The 23,780-nt window shown below is 33.8% G+C and overlaps 4 protein-coding genes across 7 annotated transcripts; all 4 read left to right on the top strand.

Annotated features, from left to right (window-relative positions):
* The first annotated feature begins 4,587 nt into the window (after positions 1–4,587).
* On the top strand, positions 4,588–7,360 carry LOC18035516 (cysteine proteinase RD21A). Its single transcript, XM_006422897.2, has 5 exons — positions 4,588–5,280; positions 5,844–6,079; positions 6,186–6,326; positions 6,434–6,895; positions 6,995–7,360. The coding sequence occupies exons 1-5, from the start codon at positions 4,782–4,784 to the stop codon at positions 7,094–7,096; spliced, it is 1,440 nt and encodes a 479-aa protein (XP_006422960.1). The 5' UTR covers positions 4,588–4,781; the 3' UTR covers positions 7,097–7,360.
* A 1,395-nt stretch (positions 7,361–8,755) lies between these two features.
* LOC18035456 (phosphatidylinositol 3,4,5-trisphosphate 3-phosphatase and protein-tyrosine-phosphatase PTEN2A) lies at positions 8,756–14,417 on the top strand. Of its 3 annotated transcripts, none has more exons than XM_006422896.2 (13): positions 8,756–8,950; positions 10,091–10,569; positions 10,917–11,018; positions 11,095–11,151; positions 11,318–11,383; positions 11,817–11,993; positions 12,109–12,195; positions 12,272–12,336; positions 12,422–12,498; positions 13,081–13,127; positions 13,207–13,337; positions 13,429–13,498; positions 13,622–14,417. In XM_006422896.2, the coding sequence occupies exons 2-13, from the start codon at positions 10,141–10,143 to the stop codon at positions 14,147–14,149; spliced, it is 1,836 nt and encodes a 611-aa protein (XP_006422959.1). In that variant the 5' UTR covers positions 8,756–8,950; positions 10,091–10,140; the 3' UTR covers positions 14,150–14,417. The 3 variants fall into 3 exon arrangements, with proteins under 3 accessions (XP_006422959.1, XP_006422958.1, XP_024034763.1); XM_006422895.2 differs by having other exon boundaries at positions 10,053–10,569; XM_024178995.1 differs by lacking the exon at positions 8,756–8,950 and adding an exon at positions 8,966–9,038.
* A 1,128-nt stretch (positions 14,418–15,545) lies between these two features.
* On the top strand, positions 15,546–17,981 carry LOC18035466 (protein SRC2 homolog). Of its 2 annotated transcripts, XM_024179472.1 has the most exons (8): positions 15,546–15,588; positions 15,712–15,816; positions 15,924–16,050; positions 16,411–16,482; positions 16,961–17,000; positions 17,111–17,429; positions 17,533–17,554; positions 17,667–17,981. In XM_024179472.1, exons 1-8 carry the CDS (start codon positions 15,546–15,548, stop codon positions 17,725–17,727), a joined length of 789 nt encoding a protein of 262 aa, XP_024035240.1. In that variant the 3' UTR covers positions 17,728–17,981. The 2 variants fall into 2 exon arrangements, with proteins under 2 accessions (XP_024035240.1, XP_006422957.2); XM_006422894.2 differs by lacking the exon at positions 17,533–17,554 and having other exon boundaries at positions 17,667–17,718.
* A 3,510-nt stretch (positions 17,982–21,491) lies between these two features.
* LOC18034456 (cyclin-D3-1) lies at positions 21,492–23,415 on the top strand. The gene is made up of 4 exons (XM_006422893.2): positions 21,492–22,215; positions 22,311–22,512; positions 22,650–22,780; positions 22,901–23,415. The coding sequence occupies exons 1-4, from the start codon at positions 21,727–21,729 to the stop codon at positions 23,204–23,206; spliced, it is 1,128 nt and encodes a 375-aa protein (XP_006422956.1). The 5' UTR covers positions 21,492–21,726; the 3' UTR covers positions 23,207–23,415.
* Positions 23,416–23,780: the final 365 nt, after the last annotated feature.

Below are 23,780 nucleotides of genomic sequence, written 5' to 3'. Positions count from 1 at the left end.
ATTCAAGAGTAATTAAGCTTGTAATCTAAGCATATGAGAACGAACTAAGAAGTGCTTTTGCTTAGAGAAATTAAGTACTTTTCATTTTGCAAAAAATAACATGCATGTGTGCATGTGAAAATCCAATGACACGTTGCTGGTAATTCATGTATGTGTATAAATGTATATGGATCTAAATCTGTCCTGATAACTTTGAACTTCAGTTTCCTCAGCTCGGCTTGAAGAATGTATAGTACAAAGTTGCTCTCTAATGTGACATAAACCTAATTCTTTTTTTATTTTTTCCCTTTTGGAATTATTCAAGAAGAGTCAAAGTAGTGAAGAATCTCAAGATGAATGGGTGTTTCGTTCTTTTTAGAAGTATGTTGGTCCATCTATGTGGGTTTAGCTTAAAGGGTTTTACAGTGTTTGTGATCGGTTCTAAAACGAAGAGGAAGAGAGAGCAATTGGGGTTGATGCTAACTAAACCAAACGGCGTCGTTTTAGGGAGAACAAAAAAAAAAAAAAAGAGGAAACGACGTCGCTTCAATTACTTTTGGGGTTTGACCTGGGGTAAATAGCAGAACTGAAAAATTCATCATCAAGTTGTTGCAGTCCCAATTGCCAAGGTTTTATCCATAACTTTATACCTCTGCTTGTTCTTATTAACAACAATTTTCAAGTTTTTGAACAATAATATTTTTAGCATCTATTTTAAACATTGTCTTTCACATGCTCTTGGATCATGAATGTATTTGAGAATTTTCCATTCCCTTCTTTGGCATTTGGCAATCAAGAAAAATAGACAAGACCGCATGAAAAATCCAACACAAAGCAATGACACATGCACTTGGATAGGGATTTTCTTTTCCTTTTCTTGTGAAAAAATGGCCCCCTGTACTTATTAAGTCTCACTAGGTATCTGGGGAAGTAAAACTATTTGGTTAGTTGATATATAGAAGCAGTCCATGAAAAATGAGAAACCAAAATCAGGTAACAGGGCAAAGGCATAAAAGCTAATATTAACTAGATTGTTCATTGATTAGAATCAATTAAGAAAGCTTTCAGACAGCAGCTTGATTTTGGCCAGGATTAAATTTTTATTGAATATTCTTGTAAAGTAAGGATATGGAATTTGGATATCAATTGATGTGACATCACATAACCTGATGAAACATAAATGTAAAAGTTCGAAAATAGTTGAAACAAAGATTCTGAATAATAAAGTTTATTGAATAGTTATAAAATTGACAAAGTTAGGATTTTAAGTTCTTTATATAATAACTCTAAATATTATGAATTTATCAAAATAGGAAAACTGAAAATATTATTTTATAATAAAATGTTCCTAATCAAAATAAGAAAAGGAAAACAAACAATGTTCAAATCTGAATTCTAAAAAAAAGATAAAAATCCTAGAAAAAATAAGAAAATATCTTAAAACTGAAAAACAATTAGGAAAGAAGTGAAATTTTTTATTTGTCTTGTCACAAACTTCAAAATAGTATATTTTATGCCAAAAACAGACGCTTGTAGTTCAAATTATGCCTTTGAAATGTACACAACCATCCTATGTCATAACCCTTTTATTATATATCATCACATGAAAGTAAAATGATAAAGTAAGTAACCATATAAGACATGACAATTTATAATGACGTCATGTCATATTATATGGTGTTTGCTACACAAGTTTTGTAATTCAATTTCGTAAGTATAAAAATATTGATTATTATCTTCTTCTTTTAGTGTAAGGTTGCCACTAATCTCTATTCATATGAATGGGAATCATCCAAACCCCAGTGATAAATGACTTTTTATCACTTCTATCAAAAAGTGTTTTAAGTTGTTCATGTATATATTTGTGGAGATAGATTTTTTATATTTTTAAATATTTAAAGATAGATATGGTCTATTAAAAATAAGATATCCAAGCTACCTCATCATATAATTGATTAGTTAGATTTCGGTAGATTTTATTTTATTTTTTGGAAATAAATCAATAATTATTTGTAACATAATTTTTTTTTTTTCAAAATATCTATCAATGAACGATGCTGAATTGGGTCATACATCAATCCATTAAAACATGCAATGAACCATGTAAACAAGGGCTAAATAATAAGGGTTATTTATGGGCCAGGTTATTGGGCTCAACGCTAGTCGAAGAGCTGCAGCCAATGTGCAATGATTGCCATTGCCAAGTAGATTAGCAAAGATACGAGAAAAACTTGCATCAGATTGGTTTGTCACCGATAGGTTTGTCACCGAAGTCTACTTTATTATAAAGTAATAAATCTTGAAGTGACATTATTGATAGATCTTATTGTGTGATAACAAAATTTTATATTTAAAGAACCAGTAGAATTTATGATGGGTAATTGTTCGAGTTATGTGGTAAATTGTCATGCCGGGGTGTGGTAAATTTATCTCGTGTAAATTTCTCTCAAAACATACCAATAAAAGATTTATCTTCTTTGTTCATCATATAAAATATTATGCGTAGATTGTGAAATATTGTAACTCTCTAAGTAATTTTAAATTTTCAAAAAAAAAAAACTATCTTAATCCAATTATTTATGGATAGAGACATAGAGTTACTTGTTGATATTACCAAAATCTTAGCAATCTTCTTAAGTTTAAACAATTGAAAGTCTCGTGGTTTTGTGTTTTTTTTTTCGGCCCCCAAGAAATCAATAACCGTTGTATATTGGATGATTTATTTCGTGACTCGAAAATTTTTTACTTAAAAATTGTTAATTATATTAATCCAATTGTTTATGGAATAGAGAGTTACGTGTTGATATTACCAAAAACTTAGCAATCCTCTAAAGTGTAAACAATCGAAAGTCTTGTGATTTACTTCACATCTCTTTTTTTTTTTTTTCTCCTCCCAAGAAATCAACAGCTCTTTTATAGGGTTCAGTTATGGTGTAACTGTGGTATCATACCACAGCTGCATCTAATCACTGAATCTAACTATAATGACAACTGTGGATTAGATCCAATGATTAAGTACAGCTATAATATGATACCACAGTTGCACTATAGTTTTATCCCCTTTTATATTAGAAGATTTATTTAGTGACTCGGAAAAATATGACTTAAATTTCGACACAAATTTCTATGTTTATTTATTTTTAACGATAAAAAATGTTGTAGTTGTACATTGATTTGCATGCTTTCTTTGTGTGATTGTATTCAAAAGTTTGTTATGTTATTAGTTTCAAAGAAATGAAAATTGAGATTAAAGACAATTATTAGTTATATATTTTTTTTTTATGTACTCCTGTATACAAGTGGGTGCTATCTAATTCGAACCATATGATTAGGCTAAAAAAAAAAACTTCCATATATTTTTCTATCACAAGTTGGATACATTTCAATGTTACTTATAATTGAAGTGAGACTTTAATAATATTTGTCAACTATTATCACACTTCATAATCCTAATTCTTGGGATGTCAAATTTGAAGAATAATAAAAGTAATACAATGCATTCTTACATTATCTAGTCAAGAAAATCCATGGAAATCTCCTACCCATCTCCCACCCACTCTGAAGTAGATCAAGATCACATGGGACAGCAAATAGTTTGATGAAGAAGACAAATCGTGTCATAACCCTTATCTCTAAAATATTTTAGACAATAGTGAACCCAACAATTTAAAGATTAAAAATATTAAATTACTAAATACAAAAGATATGCGTACATTATTTTTATGTTTACGCAGATTCAATTTCACATGTCCACTTTCGAATAAAACTCAATAATCATAGTCAACAAGTAAAAAAAATAAAACAATACAAGGTTAGTTTAGCTAACCAATTCTATTCAAACAAGTCACCTTACAAGTTTTGATGGGCACGAAATCCGTTAATTAAATCCAAACCAATAAAGAAACTTTTTAGCCAAAAAAAAAAAAAAAGTAATTATCAAATCAGTCCCTATAATTTAACAAGGTAACATTGAGTTCCATATTCTTATCATCTGTATCATATTAGTCCCTATCAAATACCATCCATATTGGACACTTCGTCACAAAAATTCACGTGCGAATCTTTATCCTTGTATATTTAATCAAAGTGTTACAAAATTGGTCTCAAAGTTAAACAAGAAAAAAAAAATGAAGATAGAAACAATTAAAGAATTTTTTTAATTTATGAGAAAGTTTTAGATAATTTTAGTTTATATATTATTTTTCATTAGATTCTTATTAAATGTATCTCTCAACCAATTAAATATGAACACAATATACAAATAAACATTAACAAGAGTATAAATAATGAGAGCACTCAAAATTTCGCTGCAATTTTGATTACTTAATTTTTGCTAACAAAAATGAATAATAAACTCGTGGACAAACACCAAGAACTTTTTAATAAGACATAAGTAACAAACATATGGACTCAAATGTTACTTTCCGAAACCACAAGGGCTAATTCAATAATAAACCAATTCTTTCATGAAATAAAATAAATAAACACAATGCATGCCCTGCTCTTATTAGCCAGGAGGATGATGACTCAAAACTTTGAACTCATAACTACCCAACATTCATTAATTACAAAATCTCCCTAAAAACGATAGTTTTGGTCAAAATCTTATCACCACTATTAATCACAATCACACATGCAGTTAAATTAACCAAATATAGGCAAAAACATTCACCGCGCCCCCATGACCTAGCGTGTTACACAACACTCCTATTTCAACGCAACTTCCTTCTCCTTTAATCAGAATCCCATCTATATAATTTCTTCAAATCTCACCATATTCAATAAACTCTCCCCCTTTCACAATGGCTTCTTCTTCTTTAACCTTGGTGACTACGTTCTTGTGTTTGTGTTTCTTTTTGTTTACGTCAACTTTTGCCCTAGACATGTCAATCATCGACTACAACCGCATGCATGGCAACGGCGGGGGAAACATGTCGGAATCCCACATGAGGATGATGTACGAACATTGGTTGGTGAAGCACGGCAAGAACTACAATGCGTTGGGTGAAAAAGAGAGGCGGTTCGAGATTTTCAAGGATAACTTGAAGTTTGTTAACGAACATAACGCGGTTGCCAGGACCTACAAAGTGGGTTTAAACAAGTTTGCCGATTTGACTAACGATGAGTTCAGGAACATGTATTTGGGTGCCAAGATGGAGAGGAAGAAGGCTCTTAGGGCCGGTAATGGCAACGCCAAGAGCAGCGACAGGTATGTGTATAAGCACGGCGACGCGTTGCCGGAGTCCGTTGATTGGAGAGCTAAGGGTGCCGTTGGACCTGTCAAGGATCAAGGCCAATGTGGTAAGTCACGATTTTTGTTTTTGGATATATTTTAAGGTCATTTGCAATTTGATTCGTATTATGCACCTTGATTGACTTTTCATGTGGGGATCAATTATATTTGTTTGCCTAATTGCTTGTGTTTGAAATAGCTTGATTTTGTGGAATCTCTTGCATGTGACTTTGATTAAAAAAGTTTGTGATGGGCTTATTGATTAAGAAATAGTTATTGGAGGTGACTAGATGTTACAATCTTATAATATTTTTAAAACTAGTTTGCCTAATTGCTTGTGTTTGAAATAGCTTGATTTTGTGGAATCTCTTGCATGTGACTTCGATTAAAAAAGTTTGTGATGTGGCTTATTGATTAAGAAATAGTTGTTGGACGTGACTAGATGTTACAATCTTATAATATTTTTAAAACTATTTTCCAATACATATTTATCCAAATAAAAAAATTAATATTTGTATTTGGAAAATTAATATTTGTTAAGGTTGAATTGAATTAAAAACTTTCTTCAAATCGTTGGGATTGAAATAACATATAAAAACCCTTAAATTTTGGACAAATCTGGTGAATACAGGAAGTTGCTGGGCATTCTCTACAGTTGGTGCAGTGGAGGGAATAAACCAGATTGTAACAGGGGATCTAATCTCCTTGTCGGAGCAGGAGCTGGTTGATTGTGACAAGCAATATAACCAGGGATGCAATGGAGGTCTCATGGACTATGCATTCAAATTCATCATAAAAAATGGCGGCATTGACACCGAAGAGGATTACCCTTACAAGGCTACTGATGGAAGTTGTGATCCCAACAGGGTACATATAGACACTCATGCATATACATAAATGCATCAAATGTTTGATTAATCCGCTTTCAAAATTTCTCCTAATTAATTTTCTATCACTTTTTTCGCCTATGCAGAAAAATGCACATGTTGTAACCATTGATGGGTACGAAGATGTTCCGCAAAACGATGAGAAATCGTTGCAAAAGGCTGTCGCAAGCCAACCAGTTAGCGTTGCCATTGAAGCCGGTGGCATGGCCTTCCAGCTCTACAAATCGGTATAACAACTCAACTCCTAAGAAGCAACAATTTTCTTTTTGTCACATTACATTACATGAACAGTGACATAAAACTTGGTGTATATTTTTTTGGGTTGATTCATTAGGGCGTATTCACTGGAACCTGCGGAACAGAACTAGACCATGGCGTTATTGCTGTTGGATATGGTACCGATGGTCACTTGGACTACTGGATTGTGAGAAACTCATGGGGACCCGACTGGGGTGAAAGCGGATACATCAGAATGGAACGTAATGTGAACACTAAGACCGGCAAGTGTGGCATTGCCATTGAGCCGTCATATCCGATCAAGAAAGGCCAGAACCCGCCTAATCCCGGGCCCTCGCCTCCCTCTCCGGTGAACCCTCCTCCGAGCTCCCCCACCGTTTGCGACGACTACTACACTTGTCCCTCGGGGAGCACTTGCTGCTGCATGTATGAGTATGGTGACTTCTGCTTCGGATGGGGTTGCTGCCCTATTGAATCTGCTACTTGCTGTGAAGACCATTACAGCTGCTGCCCTCATGACTTCCCCATATGTGACCTTGAAACTGGAACTTGCCAAATGGTAATTTAATTAAATTCACAACATTAATTAGTTCTAATGCTCTACAACTTGTTTAATTGTTTTTTTTTTCCTGACGATTTTTTTTATTTTAATATGCAGAGTGCCAATAACCCATTGGCAGTAAAATCATTGAAGCAAATTCCTGCTATAAGTGTTAGGGCTCACCACATTCTTGGCAATAAGGGGATTACTAGCAACTGAGAAGAAGGCTAAGAAGTCATATTGGGTCATGGAATGGAAGAAGAACAAGTTAAGCATGGTTTCCATTGAAGCATGATCTCTCACTCTTGAACTGTCATCAGCTGATGCATGACCCCTTTTGAAAAACAATTTAGTTGATAAAGTTAATTGATAGTGATTGTACATAAGTTTTCTAAATTCTCCAATAGAAACTGCAATTCTAGCAACAAATTCCTAGTTTCAATCATGTATATATACATGTCAAGAATTGTTCTCATTTAATATGGTCACCATTTCATTTTATATTAATTTTTCTCATATTCCCTTGGTTATGGGTTTGTTTTAAAAAATCAATAAGTGCCCTTCACACAACTCATTTTTATTGGGTACAATCAAAGATTGGTTACTTGGCGTATCTCTAAAAAAAATTTAAATAAAATTTTATTAATTATTTAAAGAGTTACATCAGCATTTAAACCTCCAAAAGAACGAAATTAACAACCTAATGAAATAAAAAATGAAATAAACAGAATCTAATAAGAAAAATCTTAAATTAAACACAAATATATATTGAAGGTCTAATTGAATGTTTAGACTCATTTAATGGTATTAACTATTTCTTTTTTTGCTTCAGTGGCATCTATTTCAATTTATATTTTATTATTTTTTATTAGAGAAAGAGAGAGAAGTGCTTTATTACCATTTATTTTTTTATAAAATATTTATTTGATTAAAATAATATTAACTTATTTATATTTGAAGAGCCTTTTGAAAAATAATATATTTTCTCACTCTTTTTTTAACATATAAGTAAGAAAATAGATATTTAAAAATTAAAATTAATAGAGTCTTTTGGAGATGTTCTTAAAATTATGCAATTTCCAAAAAGAAATTGCGTTAAAAAATACAGATTATAAAATCTTAGAATTTAAAACATACATGGTATGCCCTAGTACATCAACTGTGATCAATCTTGATAACTACAAATATTATCGATTGATGCATATATTAAAGGTAAACTAATGGGATTGTCAAATCCACAAAGAAGTACAACTTTCATTGTGCTAAAGCAAATCCAAACATCAAATTATGGAATATATTGTTGAGGGGCTTAAAATTAAATCCCCACCCCTTTATTTATTGGATAGGGTGCTGATGTGGCTAAATTTATGAAATATTTAATTCCACTTTTTGTGGTAGCGGTGGTTTTTTCTTTTATTTATTGAATAGATTTGTTCTAACTCTTAATTGAGGCTTAATTTTATGTGTTGTATGTCTATTCGAGCATGTTGCGACTTTAATGAAATTGCTAATTTAAAAACAAAAGTCCAATATGTATTATTCATTCAAGGTTCAACCGTGGTACCCATACCTTACGGTATGACTGATGTAATCACAACCATGCATTCGCATTTATTGGTATTCTAAAATTTCTTTGAACAAGTTTTCCAATTTATTTAATTAAAATAAAAAAAATTTAAGGAAAAATCTGATAATTATTTGTGTTTAAAAATAAATAAAAATTCGAAAATGAAATGAACTCATAATAGGTGAAATGACAGTAAAACCTAAAATAATTACTAAGAACTGTTTTATTCTGTTTACGAGATCTGGTCCGTTAACATTTAATTAAAAACTGTCACTCACCGTCCGATGATAATCACCCATCATCTCTGATCACACTACAGAGTTTCTGCAAAATCAACGCACCCCACGCGTTGACCACGTGACCCCGCAACCTTCACAAATCACAAAATTGAAACTCTCATCATCGTCATCTCTCTCTCTGCCTAAAACAAGCCCTAGCTTGGCTTCACCATAATCTTTTGTGTAATCCTCTGCAACTATCTCAACTGGACTCCAATTCCAATCCCGGTAAGACAAGATCCTCACCGTAGATCTGGAATCGTTCACTTAGCAGCTTTTAGTATCATTTCTTTCCCATTTCTAAATTTGTAAAGAGGTATCGTTGGTGTGAAAGCTATAATTTTGTTAATTTTTTTGATAAATTGTGATGGTAACTGAACATTTTAGCTGATAGTTTTGTATATGGTTTTCATTTTATTTTATTTTTATTTTATTATTATTATTATTATTTCTTTTGCACCAATCACTGTGAAAGCAAGAATCTTTAAATTTGAATTGTTATTGAATATTAAATTGGTGTCCAAAGCGAAACTAAGGTAACGGTGATGGTGATGGTTGTTTTTTCTATTTAAGATGCGAATTTTGTTAATTTAGAGTGCATTGTGTCGTTGTTTCAGCTAAAGGTATGATTTTCAAGCTTCGTGAATCATGGGTGGCGTAAACGAATTGTAGTGACTTTTGATGACCCATTATTTGCAGAATTGTTATGTGGTTAGGTTTATACAATGAGTTTGCTTGAATTGAAACTTGCTTTTTGCATTAGCTGTTGTTATAATGTACGGTGAAATAATTATAAAATTTGATGAAGTTTCGCTTTTGAAGTCAATTTTAATTCTAAGGTAATAGTGATAGTTGTTGTTGGGTTTGAGGTCAGTATCGCTTGATTTGAGATGGTAGAAACTTCATTAAGTCAGTTACTGCATTGCTGGTGTTTGGGTGATTCAAAGCTTGAATGTTTCAGAAATACAAAATTTGCAATCTTTAGCTTCCTTTTCACTTTTCCTCTTTGCGTTGGACATGCGTTATTTTTGCTGTCTCCCTTATTTCTTATTTTATATTGTATAGATTAGAAGAAATAAGGAAGGAAAAAAGATTACTAAAGTAGAAATGGGAAATGAACCAATCACATGGTTCTTTTGCAGCCTGTTGCGTATTTTATTCTCATCCAATAACAGCTCCTAACTATTAGGCACATATAAAATTTTATTTTTATTATCAATGTATTTGTGTTCATGGTAGCAAATTCCTTATTTGTAGTGCTTCAGATGTAAGATGATTGCTCTTATCTTTCCTTTTTTTTTTTAATTTTTTTGTTTTTATATGCTTACAGTTACTATTGTGAGACATTACAGTACATCTTATGTGCAGTGTTCGTGAATTTTATCATCAATCACCATTGAGACCTCTAAGGAGCCAGAATGGATTCTGGATCTGCTGATTCATCAGCTTCGCCTCTTACGAAGGCTTCTGAAGTAAAACCTTCTCCTACTACAGAATCTGCAACAGATAATTCTGCAAGTGATGCACGATCAAAGATTTCTGCTACTGGGATATCATCATGGGCCAAAAGTTTGAAAATTCCTCAGCCATTTTCTGGCTCACAAGAGGATTCACCAACTGGAAATTCTGGAAAATCAACTTTTGCACGTCTTACTAGTGGCTTAGGACTGCGCTCATCTCCAAAATCTCCTCAGTCAGATGATAGTTCTGAGGGGACTTCAACAGCTGCACAACCTGGTTTTATTGGATCAATTACCAAGGGCTTGGTTGACTCGTCTAAGAGTGCAGTGAAGGCTGTACAGGTCAAGGCTCGCCATGTTGTCTCTCAAAATAAACGAAGATACCAGGTGTGGTTCTTGATGTTGTGATTTTATTCAATTTTTTTTCTTACTCCATTCAAATAACAGTGTCATGAATCACAATGCTTTTGCTTTCTGTCCCTTTTTTTTTTGGTGTGATTTAAATATATATTTTTAGGTTTTATGTTGTCCTACACTTTCCGTGGTGTATGATTTAGGCCATAAAAAATTAATGTTATGTGACTTAGACACAGTGGTGCATTTCTGCGAACAACACCATTTGTCTTTGTGCCTAAAATATAACCACCATGACTATAAAGATACATCTTCATTCATATGCGGATATCGCAATCATTTTGTAATGATCTTTTTGTTACCATGTGCATTTTCTTCAGGATGGAGGATTTGATTTGGATATGACATATATCACTGAGAATATAATTGCAATGGGATTCCCTGCTGGTGACATGAGCTCAGGGTTTTTCGGATATGTTGAGGTAAGAAAGTTAACCTTCATTTGCAGTTGAGTTTTTCACTTAAATTTCAGTGATAGGATTTAGACATGTGATGCAGGGATTCTACCGAAACCACATGGAAGAAGTGATTAAATTCTTTGAAACCTATCACAAGGTGATTTTTTTTTTTTAGGACATTTCTTTGAGTTTTAATAAAATATATGGAGATTCTGCCACTACTTGTTTGCATTCTACATTTTTATTGACCTGGTGTATTTATTTTTCTCTTATTGCTACATATGGGATTCTATGCCTTATTTTCTACTACTTTTTATGTGCAGGACAAGTACAAAGTGTACAATCTTTGTTCAGAGAGGCTTTATGATGCATCGTTATTTGAGGGGAAGGTGTGTTACTTGAATAAAATAAATAGAATAAACTAGGTCTGTTTCTTGCATCATCAGTAACAAAAATCTGAACTGTGGTAGGCTGCCCTCACATGTGGCCTGGGTGTTGTTCAGCTTTGGAAAATGGTTGTGTTTTCTATTTTCTAGTAGGTCCTCCTATATGTTAAGTACTTTGTATTTTAAATGACAATCAAGAAGTATGACTGTCAATATTCAACTTATTGTCTGATGACGGCTGAAGAGGGATTTGTAGTAAATTACTTCAGAGAGTAAAAAACATATTAAATTATTAGAATTTCAATTTTATGATTATCCTGTTTCAATTTGGTATTGACGCAGTTGAGACTTGTTCAGGCTGTTCATATTTTGGATTTCATTGTTGAGAAGTTCATTAGCAGTTTTTGATACCTAATTTATTGATTGCTTGTTTCAGGTGGCTAGTTTCCCTTTTGATGATCACAACTGCCCCCCAATTCAACTAATAACATCATTTTGTCATAGTGCATATTCGTGGTTGAAGGAAGATATTGAGAATGTTGTTGTTGTGCACTGTAAGGCTGGAATGGCAAGGACAGGGTTAATGATTTCTAGCCTTCTACTGTACTTGAAGGTTAGACACTTGTAGCATGTAACTGAAAGATGCTTCAACAAGTTCCTTGAAGTTTTCATATGCCATCACTGCTTTGTTTTTAAACTTTATAGAAAATTTTGCGGTTTCTTTGCAGTTCTTCCCCACTGCTGAGGAATCTATTGACTACTACAACCAGAAAAGATGTGTGGATGGGAAAGGCCTTGTCCTGCCAAGTCAAATTGTGAGTCTATGTGTAACAGGTGCTAATTTTTTGAGAGTTACTTATTCATGTGCTTATCTTTTTATTGGTGTTCCAGAGGTATGTCAAATACTTTGAAAGGATCTTAACATACTTCAATGGAGAGAATCAGCCCGGGCGTCGGTATACTTCTCATATGGATTTTGCTTCAACAAAAAAATTTAACTGTAGCTTTGTGCTGACAACTGTTAACACCTGTTGTGTGCAGGTGCATGCTAAGGGGTTTCCGGCTTCATAGGTGTCCTTACTGGATTAGGCCCCACATAACAGTCTCTGATCATAATGGTGTGTTACTACATTCTTGCTGCGCCTAATTAATTTTCCTGCAATTGCTTAATCTTTGATATCCCTTATCGGTCCACGTAATTACCAGAGTCTGTTATTTCCCTATACAGCTTCTTGTTAGGCTTGTCATAACTACAAAATCGTCAATCATTCCTGTCAATTTTTTTTTCCGCCAAAGTTGATGGCATTTGCATGGTTTTACCAATTTTCCTTTAACATACTACTTTTGTGGTCAACTGACAATGATGAGACCACTTTAGGGGTTGGATGCCATTCATGAATCTTCATAGCTAATAGTCTAATAAACTTCTGAGATATGGTCCTATTTATATTTCTGCAATCTCAACTAGTTGAAGTATTGGTCCTATTCCAAGTGAAATTTAACACTTGCAAAGAGGAAACCTAGGGGGATTATATTATTGGTGTTGGCCTGTAACTATTTAGTGTCCGATTATGATCTCGGTGGACTACTATTTTCAAGCCAGATTTATGTACATATTTGCCATATTATCAGGTATTGTCCGGTATTGGACTGAAGTGGTAAATCTGAAAGGTTTTCTTTAATGCTCTTTTAATGTGCAGGTGTACTCTTCTCCTCAAAGAAGCATCCTAGAACCAAGGATTTGTCGGTAGGTTGTCGTAGCTTTTGATGAAAATTAGTTAGACATTTTGATTGGCTATTTGAGTATTTTTGCTAATATGCCACAGCCAGAAGACTTTTGGTTTAGTGCGCCTAAGAAAGGAGTTATGGTCTTTGCCCTGCCTGGAGAGCCAGGTTTGGCAGAGTTGGCTGGGGACTTCAAAATCCATTTTCATGACCGTCAAGGAGATTTCTACTGGTTTGTACTGTACCCTCACCCATGATTGAACTAATCATTTGTTAAACTTAAGTTAAAATGTCAGTTTTTTTGTTTTCTTCTGCTTTTCCAGCTGGTTAAACACAACCATGATGGAGAACAGAAAAGTTCTAAACACTGGCGATCTTGATGGATTTGATAAGGTACATGTGAAACATGTCATGGCTTACAATAATATCAAGACTGATTGTTGTGCCATCTCGATTCTTTTCACATGCATGTAACTTCCTTATTCCTCTAACCCATGTGACATGGTTTGTGTGCAGAGGAAACTGCCTTCACCAGGATTCCAGGTGGAAGTTGTATTGGCAGATTATAATGGCCCTGTTCGAGCTGCAGCCAACTCTGAAACTGTTGCCAAGAAGCCAGATGAAACGTCAGGTTCTGCTCCAGCCTCAGTTGGCCAGGGTCTAGATGCTTCAAAAGAAAGTAAGGACTCGGGAAATAACGATAAAGATGATGTGTTCTCAGACAATGAGTCCGAAGAAGCTGGATCAAAAAGCAAGAAAGCTCCAGCAGCCTCTGCGGCTGGAGGAACTGTCTCTGCCGCTCCCAGATCAGAAACAAAGACCGAGTCGGATCAAGTTGCAAATTTAGCGTGTGCGACCAAAGATGTTTCTTTGGGAAACGCAGTCTCCCAACCTACACATGCTGCTGGTGAGACAAAGGGGGGTGCTGTTGCGGGACCTACCTCCGGCCTCGACACTAGCAACAGGGAAAGTGAATTCAAGGCAATGGCTGCTGATGCATCTGTGTTCTCGTTCGGAGATGAAGACGACTACGAAAGTGACTGAACTCAGGCAGAACAGTCGGTTGCTTTGATTTAGAGAATCTGTACATAAATCGCCTTACAAAGTATAAGAGCACCGTGGGACGATTATGAAGCTCAATCTATTCGTTAATTTGTATCATCAAGTCTTGTTTCTAGCTTATTGTTTCTGTAAATCAAAAGTTGGCTGGAGGGCGAAAAATAATTGAAATAATTGTTTTACTCAAATGTGGTTGGAATTTATAAATTTGTTCTGTTATTTGTAATGAAACGAGACCTTCCATACATGTTTACATTATCTGTTTCAGCTACACCTTTGCAATGTAACCACTGTATAGTCTTCAATATGTTTGGTTAACTTTTCACTTGAAAAAATATACGACAGCGTATTATTGGTTTGCTAACCACCTGATGCGATGTCAGAAAGTCATGGAACCAGGTAAAATCTTTCGTGCATTGAGGACTTGAGGTATATATCACGTCAGTGTACTGACAACTCTGTAACAGGCGCCATATGTGTGCATGCAGTTCTAATGTACATGGGATTTTCTCCCAAATATAATAGCGCACTTCATACATTCAAATTTGGGATTTTCTCCCAAATATAATAACACTTCATGTCGATTTTTTTTTATTTAAAATTTGAATGCATCTAAATATAAATATCTGAATAAAATATTTATTTTTTGGGTTAATTTCATCATGCCTCCAAATGTTTGGATATTTTCCACTGTGCTTCTTAATGTTTTGACTTGTTATGCCATGCACCTAAATCTGTTAATTTGATCATTTATTCCAACGGTCAAAGGACAAATTCAGAAGTTCATACGCTAAATATTATTTGATGATAATAAATTAAATTTATTTGATAAGTTAATTGACGGGATTATTGTGCAATTATCTTTAATTAAGAGTTTTTTTAATGCAAATATCAATTATTGGATTAGCATTTTATGTCATTTAATTCTTTTTCAATTCGAGATAAGGGGCATTTCTAACATTTAACTAAATTTCAAACAACTTCATTAAAAATAACTGTTAAATTAACGGAAATGGTGTATTGTCGAAATATTTGGGTGTACGTTGAAAAATGTCAAAATATTTAGGGAAGGGTGGAAATAACCGTTATATTTTTTTTTTTCAGAGAGGATTACTGTCTTGTCAAATACAACGACGAGAAACAGAAGAAATGCGTACATACACATATATGAAATGATCAAAATCCGGAGAAAAAAGTTTGACTAATATAAATATAAGGAAGATTGTTGTCTAACTTGTAAGAACCAAACACGCAATTCTTAAATTAGAATCATCCGATTCTAATGGCTCATGTCATTTCCTATTTTAGGATTATAAAATTTTATTTTCCTATATAAATCATAACTTGAATGCATCACTATCGTTATCCATTTCATCCTCCCATGGAGGCAGCTAATGTTCAAGGGCAGCCTCTTGAGGTCACTGGTATGATGATATATTACCAAAAAAAAACAAAGGGATCAATTTTTCTTTTCTTTTATAATAATTGTGATGCATAAATAAATTGACCCATTTGATTTTTTTTAATATATACTTTTTTATATGTAGTCATCGCATGCAAGGGATTGAAAGACACAGAATGGCTCTCAAAACAAGATCCCTACGTTTGTATTGAGTATGGTAGCACCAAATACCGTACCAGAACTTGTACAGGTGAGGGATTAAATGCTTCTGTAAATTTATAGTTCCAAAGTTGGATGTAGTGAGAAAGCTTATATTGATTCTATTTGTTTTTTTTTTTTTTTCCTCCTTCGGTTTAGATGGTGGCAAGAACCCAACTTTTCAAGAAAAGTTTATGTTCCCTTTAATTCATGGGGTTAATGAGATGAATCTTGTTGTTTGGAATAGCAATACCATCACCGGAGACGATTTCATCGGCAGTGGAAAGTGATTAATTATCCTTTACTTCACTTCTGTTTTTATGTTATCATCTCTATAGAAATTCATAGATTTATAGTATAGTGCGTGAGTAAATTAAACATAACTCGTAGATTTATGTCTAATAAATTCGAAACTTATACTACATTTATAAATAATGTTTATAAGAGAGGCATTAAGTTCCCGAAATGGGGACTTTTCTTCTTCATGATAATTGATAAGGCTAGGTATGTTTTAGCGCCTGAACAAATTTGATGGTCTTTTCATTTTTTTGTTATTTGTCAAAATTTAGTTTGATAACCCTTTTGAATTTTTTTAAATTATTATTTTTAAAATGTTGATGTCCGCATTTTATTTTGCTTTGTGTAGGGTTCGATTGACTAAGGCTATTACACAAGGTTATGATGATAACCCTTGGCCACTTTGGACCCGATCGGGAAAGTAAGTAGAACTTACAATATATATATTATTTTCTTTTCGAGTATTGATATAGATGCGTATATATATTTGATTTTAGTGTCCTAATATAAATAATTTATCCTTCACATTTTGTTAATTAGTGCACTTAAAATTGATGTTTAGCTTTGAGTACATAGTTGATAGATACTTATTAGAATTCTCTTCTAGTCTTTCAAATTTATTGAAAAAAATTAGTTTCATTATAAATAAGATAAATAAAGCTTAATTAATTGTCAACATTAAAATTTAAAATTTAATATTAGCCAAATTAATTTCATTATAAATAAGATAAATAAAGCTGGTTTAATTGTCCATATCAAAATTTAAAATTTAATATTAGCCATTTATTTTACTAAGAGAGAATAGGGAAAAAAAAACATTTTGAGAGAATCTTTATCCATAGATAAGACATGTGCCAATTCTAAAATATAATCTTTTTTTTTTTTTTTAACCAATGCAGACATGCAGGAGAAGTGAATATCATACTGCGTTGTGCCAACGTATGGAACATTTTGGTTCTTTATCTATCTTCTTTCATCCTTGTATAACTTCTACATAGAGTACCAAATTTAACGGAAGCTATTTATTTTCTTATCATTATGTTTTAAAGAACACGGGAATGACTTCCCCGGCATACGAACACGGGCCGGCGGTGTCCTATCCGTCTTCTGACCCACCTCCCTATCATCCACCGGCCGGTTATGGTGGTTATCCACCGCAGCCTCCGCCATCTGGGTATCCACAACCTTCAGCTTATGCTCCTCCCCCAGGTCCGCAACCTTATGGGGCACCACACCCTGCCCCCGGTCCATATCCTTATGGGGCACCACCAAATCAACATCCTTACGGGCCACCGCCCGGAGCACATCCATATGGGGCACCACCCGGTCCACCGTCTTATGGCTATGGGGCACCTCAACATGGGCATGGTAGTGATTATATTTTGCGTTATAATTAGTTTGCATTATTCTTTTTTGCTTCTAGCTACTGTGTATATGTTGGTAACTGTTTCGTCTCTGTTTAATTTTGAAGGCACAAACAGCTTAAATAATTGGTAAACACTCACTTTTAATTAATTTCCATCTAATATATACAAACTACCTGACTAGTTTTGTGTAAAAAAAAAAAATGTAACAGGTGTTTGAATGATGTTAATTTTTTAACAGGGTGCCATCCGCAGCCACCAGCTTGATGAATAAGATGATCAAGATGAAGATGAAACTCTAATTCGGTACTTGTTATGGGCCGAAAGTAAAAGCATGCCAAGTTAATTAGCTGAGACGCTTTAAACTTGTATCAACAAAGCTGGAGGATTTTAATGGTTCATGAATTTTTTTTTTTTTTATTTTTCCTTCTCCTCGTGCAAAACTATTCGGATACAGAGGTATTGGGTAATTACTAATTACCACCGAAATAGAATGATCTTTTTATTCGTTGCCCTAACCAAATTTTTTTATAATACTTTATCGTTCAAAGTGGACCTGACTACGGCTTCCAAGACAGGCCTCACTTAGGCCCAACACAAAGCCTGAACCGATTTTTCTTTTTTTTTTTTTTTGCATGAGAAAATTAAGACATATGTGATATGTGTATGTTAACAACACGATCATAACATAAATTTGATGAACATTTTAGGGGGGAAAAAAGAAAAACGAGGGTTGCATTCAGATTTTGCTATTGATTTTCTTTTTTTTTTTTTTTTACAATTTTACTTTTAGGTGGGAGCCATAATGGATTAAATGCTAGCTCCACTTACAATCTCTTCTTTTTTTCTTAGTGGTTGAGGCAAGTTTTTGTGCATGAGTCAAAAATGTCTAGTCAAGCTCGGCTGTGTTTATTACTTTATATACGAGTTATGATGGGCAATTCTTTTTCTTAAATTAGGTCAAACCCATGTGGAGGTATTATAATTGATGAAGTTGAAATCGATTCCTGTTACAGTGACTGATTGCAAATTGCAACTGCAGTTGCATTTTTTTTTTTTTGCATGAAAGTTGCTTCTGTTGAACGCAGATCGGCAAACAAAAGTTGGGTAGTTGGAGATGTCATTGATAGAGATATCGAAGTTGATTAGCATTAATGGAACATGATCATGAGATTAATCTAACAATCTGTTCTTACCCACCAGCATTAGAATTCTGGCAATAATCATGATCGCGTAACAATGATTGAACATTTGAACCAAGAAAATTGTACGGGGATGAAACATGCATCGAGTTAATTAGACTAGAGTTCCGACTGCACGAAGAAGCACTGGTTTCGAAAAGCACTGATCAATTAATTGAATTCATATGTTGAAATGGTGATCGATTTAAATCGCACAGTAATCTTTTGATCTCAAGAGTTATGTTATATATTGTATTATTGTCAACACTAGCTAGCGTTTCAAATATATATATATATATACATAAACCATGATATTGAACAAATAAGTCGTGATAAATAAAATTAAAATTTTAAACTCTCATCATTGATAAGAATTCACAGCATATGAAAGAAATGAGTTTACTTTAAATTTCTAATGATGTAAACGGTGGTCAATTCCATTGCCAGCTAGTGGTGCATCGAAGTCTCAAGTGTAAGTGGTTATAGGGTTGTTTGTGTGTGTGTTTTTTTTTTTTTTTGGTTTATAAGGTAAAAGGTAAACAATATTTTATTTTGATAAAATAATAAATAATTGAAGTCCACCCTTGACTGTTACCCTCAATGTGTTAAAATTTTATAATTCTTATTTTGCTAATTTGTAATTTTGTGTGCAGCACAATCCCCACTAATCATGCATGTAGACCAGCTAGCCCAATGAAATAATATAGTCCAATGCATGTATGTTAGCAACAAAAATTACTCTCTTTGAAATTCATGAAGAAATCATCAAGTTTGTAATTAATAGAGTTAATCTCTGTGTATAATAGAGTTTCGGATTCGACCTCCGATGAATTTGTTTTAAGCTGGCTTTGCTAAAATCTCAAACTCAACGTTGAAAAATAAGTAAGAGATAAAGTTAAAGAGATTATCATTTATCTGTTAAATGAAGAAAACTAAATTAAAGTCAGTTAAGGATGAAAATTATAACTTGCCCTTATGGCCGAGTGGTGGACCGTTTGTGAAAGTAGCGGTTTAAGTATTTACGGACTCATTTCTCTTTTAATTAAACATAACGAGTGGAGTCAGTTGCTGTCTTCGTAAGAATATACAATCTAGACAAATGTTTCGTAAAATTTAATATATGTAAAGTTGTAGTCTTAGTATGTAATTATCTATTGAAATAGTGATTATAGTCTAATATGTAATTGTCTGTTGAAACAGCAGTTGTAAGTAATTATAGTTTAATATGTGATATAATATCAGTAGGTTGATTGTATTATCAGTAAAAAAAATAAAAATAATTTTTTTTACCATATTATAAGATAAAAATAAAGGTTAACGATTGACTCGAGGGAGTTGAAAAATATTACAAATGAAATGGATGTAAAAAAATTAAAAAAAAAAAAAAAAAAGCAAGCGAGGGAAAGGAAAGGAAAGGATAGGACAGCGTACGACTACGGCTTATTAGAGTTGGGTGCTGAGGCAGTCCTTGCCGCAGACAAAACGGCATCATTTCTTTGACTTTTTCGATTCCAGTAAACAAAAGACTCGAAGAGTCAGCTTCGTCTTTTCAATCCCTATCCCACCTTCAATCCACGTCAATTAACCACACGCTCCACGAATTATCGCTGTCTAAAGTCCGAACGCCCCGTTTTGGCGCGGAGTGTGTAGTGGGTGCGCGTCAAAAGCAACGTCGCGTGGACGATATCTGCCTTTTTTGCGTGTGTCTTGTTTTCTCTTACGGAGTGAGTGGATTGTCTTTTTGCCCGTTTTATCTCGTTGAGATCTTTATGGGTCCGGTTGGTAAATACCATAATTTAATTTATTAACCATAAAATTAATTATGCTTTCTATGGAATTTTTTTATTATTTATATGTATATATATGACATTCAAATTTCAAACCCGAACTTAGGATTTATCAAATATTTTTGTAATCAATTAATATATAGTTATTATCTACTTTTTTTAATTTCATTAAAATATAAGGATGTGGATCAGCCTCAATATAAAAGTTAGACTAATAAAGAAGTTGAACGATCACTTTCATATTAAGAGATTGAAATTGGAGAGTTCAAGTCTATGTAATTATAAATAACCTCCATCAAAACCTTAAAATCCATGCCAAGATAGATTGTATCTATTCTAACCCGTGCATAGCTTGAAAATATACACCAAATAATTGCATTAATATATGAAAGAATGAAATAACATTAATTTCCACCCTACACTTACATATATAATACAAGGGATGATATGAGTTCCCATATAGGGATTTGTACCCTCCCTTATTAGATGAGTTTGTAAAATCTCTTTGAATGAAAATAATAGGGGGTTTGAATATTTTCACATGAGTGGAGAGAAGATTTAGTTATCATTAGAGTTAAGAAAAATGATGTCATTCTAGAAATGGATGACGAATTCGAATGAATTGATGGTCTATCTATCAACATAATTGAAGAAACCTTAATTGTTTGGCAACACAAAACATACAAATTTTTGTAAATAACTCATTTGAATTTATCGAAAGATTCTACATGTGACAAAATTTCATGACATATTATGAATGACGTTGAACTTGTGAATTAACTAAACGGTCCGCATGAGCAACATCATCTATTAATTCAATAACAAAATAAATTCTTTGAAACCCAATGCGCTTGGGAAGGAAATTTCCAATTATCTCCGGCTACCTAATTTTTCTCCTCTTATTATTCTCTCACTGTATACAGCTTTGGTAAAATTTATTTTTATTTGAGGGTGGTTGTTTTCATGGGTCCGGCTTGGTGTGTGTGCCATTTACAATTTTCTGCCCGCCAACGGAACACAACTCACCGAAAGCACAAAGATTTTTCTTTCTTTTCGAAACCCCCCACCAAATAATATATATATATATAAATAAATTACGCACAAACAAAAGTACCAGCGTGAATCCTCCTCACTCTGATAAAATCAATCGCCTCCTTTTTCTCTCTTCTCATTTCTCCTTCTCTTCTTCCAAAGCCCTGCACACTCACACAAAGAAAGAGAAAGAGAAATGAGAATATGAGCTTTTCTTTTGTGTAATGCGGCATTGAAACCCCCACCCAAAAAAAAAAAAGAAAAAGAAATTATTTCTTCATTGAAGAAGAAGAACAAGAAGATGGCATTTGGAGATGAACAATACCCTTCTTCATTCTTGCTTGATGCACTCTATTGTGAAGAAGAAGAGTTAGAAGATGAGGTTATTGACCAAGAAGACGATGAATGTAGCCAAAACAAAAACCCAGCTTGTTTGTTTTCACTTCTTTTGTTAGAACAAGACTTGTTCTGGGAAGATGAAGAGCTCTTGTCTCTCTTCTCCAAAGAAGAGCAACAGCTTTTAAAGCAAGAAACACAAACCCATTATAAAGATTCCGATGTTCTTGTTGTTGCTAGGAGTGAGGCTGTTGAGTGGGTGCTCAAAGTTAATGCTCATTATGGGTTCTCTACTCTCACTGCAATACTGGCTATTAACTATCTGGATAGGTTCCTCCGTAGCTTCCATTTTCAAATAGATAAGCCTTGGATGATTCAGCTTTTGGCTGTCACTTGTCTCTCCCTGGCTGCTAAAGTTGAAGAAACCCAAGTGCCCCTTCTCTTAGACCTCCAAGTATGATAAAACAGAACCTTATCACGTCCATATTCTTGTACCTTTTACGCGTTCCGTTATTGATTCTAACACTCAAAATATGTTTTTGTTTTCAGGTTGAGGGGGCAAAATATGTTTTTGAGACCAAAGCCATACAAAGAATGGAGCTTTTGGTGCTCTCAACACTTGAATGGAAGATGCATCCAGTGACTCCAATTTCATTTCTTGACCACATCATAAGAAGGCTTGGATTGAAGACATCTCTTCACTGGGAGTTTCTCAAGAGATGTGAGCGTCTGCTTCTCACTTTGGTCTCTGGTAAGAAATATATTAATAAATAATAAAAAAGATACCCTTTTGTTTTGTTTCATTAGAGCTAGCTGGTAATCATTTTTTTCAAGTTTTTTTTGTTTTGTTTTGTTGATGATTTGTTTCTTTTGTTTTTTTCCTATTAGATTCAAGATCTGTAAGTTACCTTCCTTCAGTGTTGGCCACTGCCACAATGATGCACATAATAGACCAAGTTGAGCCTGTGAATCCCGTTGATTATCAAAACCAGCTTCTAGGTGTGCTTAAAATAAGCAAGGTAATTTGATTGCTTATATTATCTCAGATCTAATTAATTAAGTTCACCATTGTCATTAATACACAATTATTTGCACATGGACATGGCAATAATGTCACATTTTTAATTTTATTGTAACAGGAAAAAGTAAGTGACTGTTACAAGTTGATTCTTGAGCTGGCTAATGCAAAAACCAATGCCAATAGTAATCCTCACAAGCGCAAGTTTGAAGCAATCCCTGGAAGCCCTGGTGGCGTGATTGATGCTACTGTGTTTAGCTGTGATGAAAGCTCAAACGATTCATGGTCAGTGGCATCATCATCAGTCCTATCATCACCAGCGTCACCAGAGCCTCTCTTCAAAAAGAGCAGAGTCCAAGACCCACAAATGACTTTGCCAATGCCATCTCTCAATCTCAATAGGGTCATTGTGGGCAGTCCAAGTTGAATTAAACTCTTTTCTCATTCTTTGTCAAGGTCTCTTTTGATTCGAGTTAAATTGTCTTCAATCTCTACAAATATTTCCAATAAAGCCCCACTACCGGGCAAAACCAGAAGAGTTTGCGGAGATTGGTGGCATTTACAAGAAGACAGAGGGGGACAAAAGAATGTATGGAGGCATCTTTTTATTTACTTCTACAAGTATCATCTTTAAGAGCATAGACATATTTTATTATATAAAAAAAAATTATAATAAAAAAAATTTTGGTTTATTTATAATAGTAAGATATCTTATGAATGGATTGGTTCACTTCCCATTGGTCATTACCATAATGGTAGAGCTAGAATGAGCCGAAAATGCAAATTATTCATTAACCATTGATAAAATTAAATTTTGTAAGAGGCTTTTGTTTGCATGTGAAGGGAGAGAGAAACATTTTGTCGGCCAGTAGCTCTCTGGCTTTATGGGGTTTGGTATATGTTTTTGATTGGGGAAGAGAATAAGATGAAGAAGAGCTTTGACCTCGATGGTGGAGCCTATAGTTGCTACCCTAGCTTAGCTTCAGTTCCCTTTGTTGCGG

Source organism: Citrus clementina, unplaced genomic scaffold (assembly GCF_000493195.1).
Source record: "Citrus clementina cultivar Clemenules unplaced genomic scaffold, Citrus_clementina_v1.0 scaffold_8, whole genome shotgun sequence".
NCBI lineage: Eukaryota > Viridiplantae > Streptophyta > Magnoliopsida > Sapindales > Rutaceae > Citrus > Citrus x clementina.
Note: the sequence above shows the minus strand (reverse complement) of the source record. Positions and strands in the feature narration are given on the sequence as shown.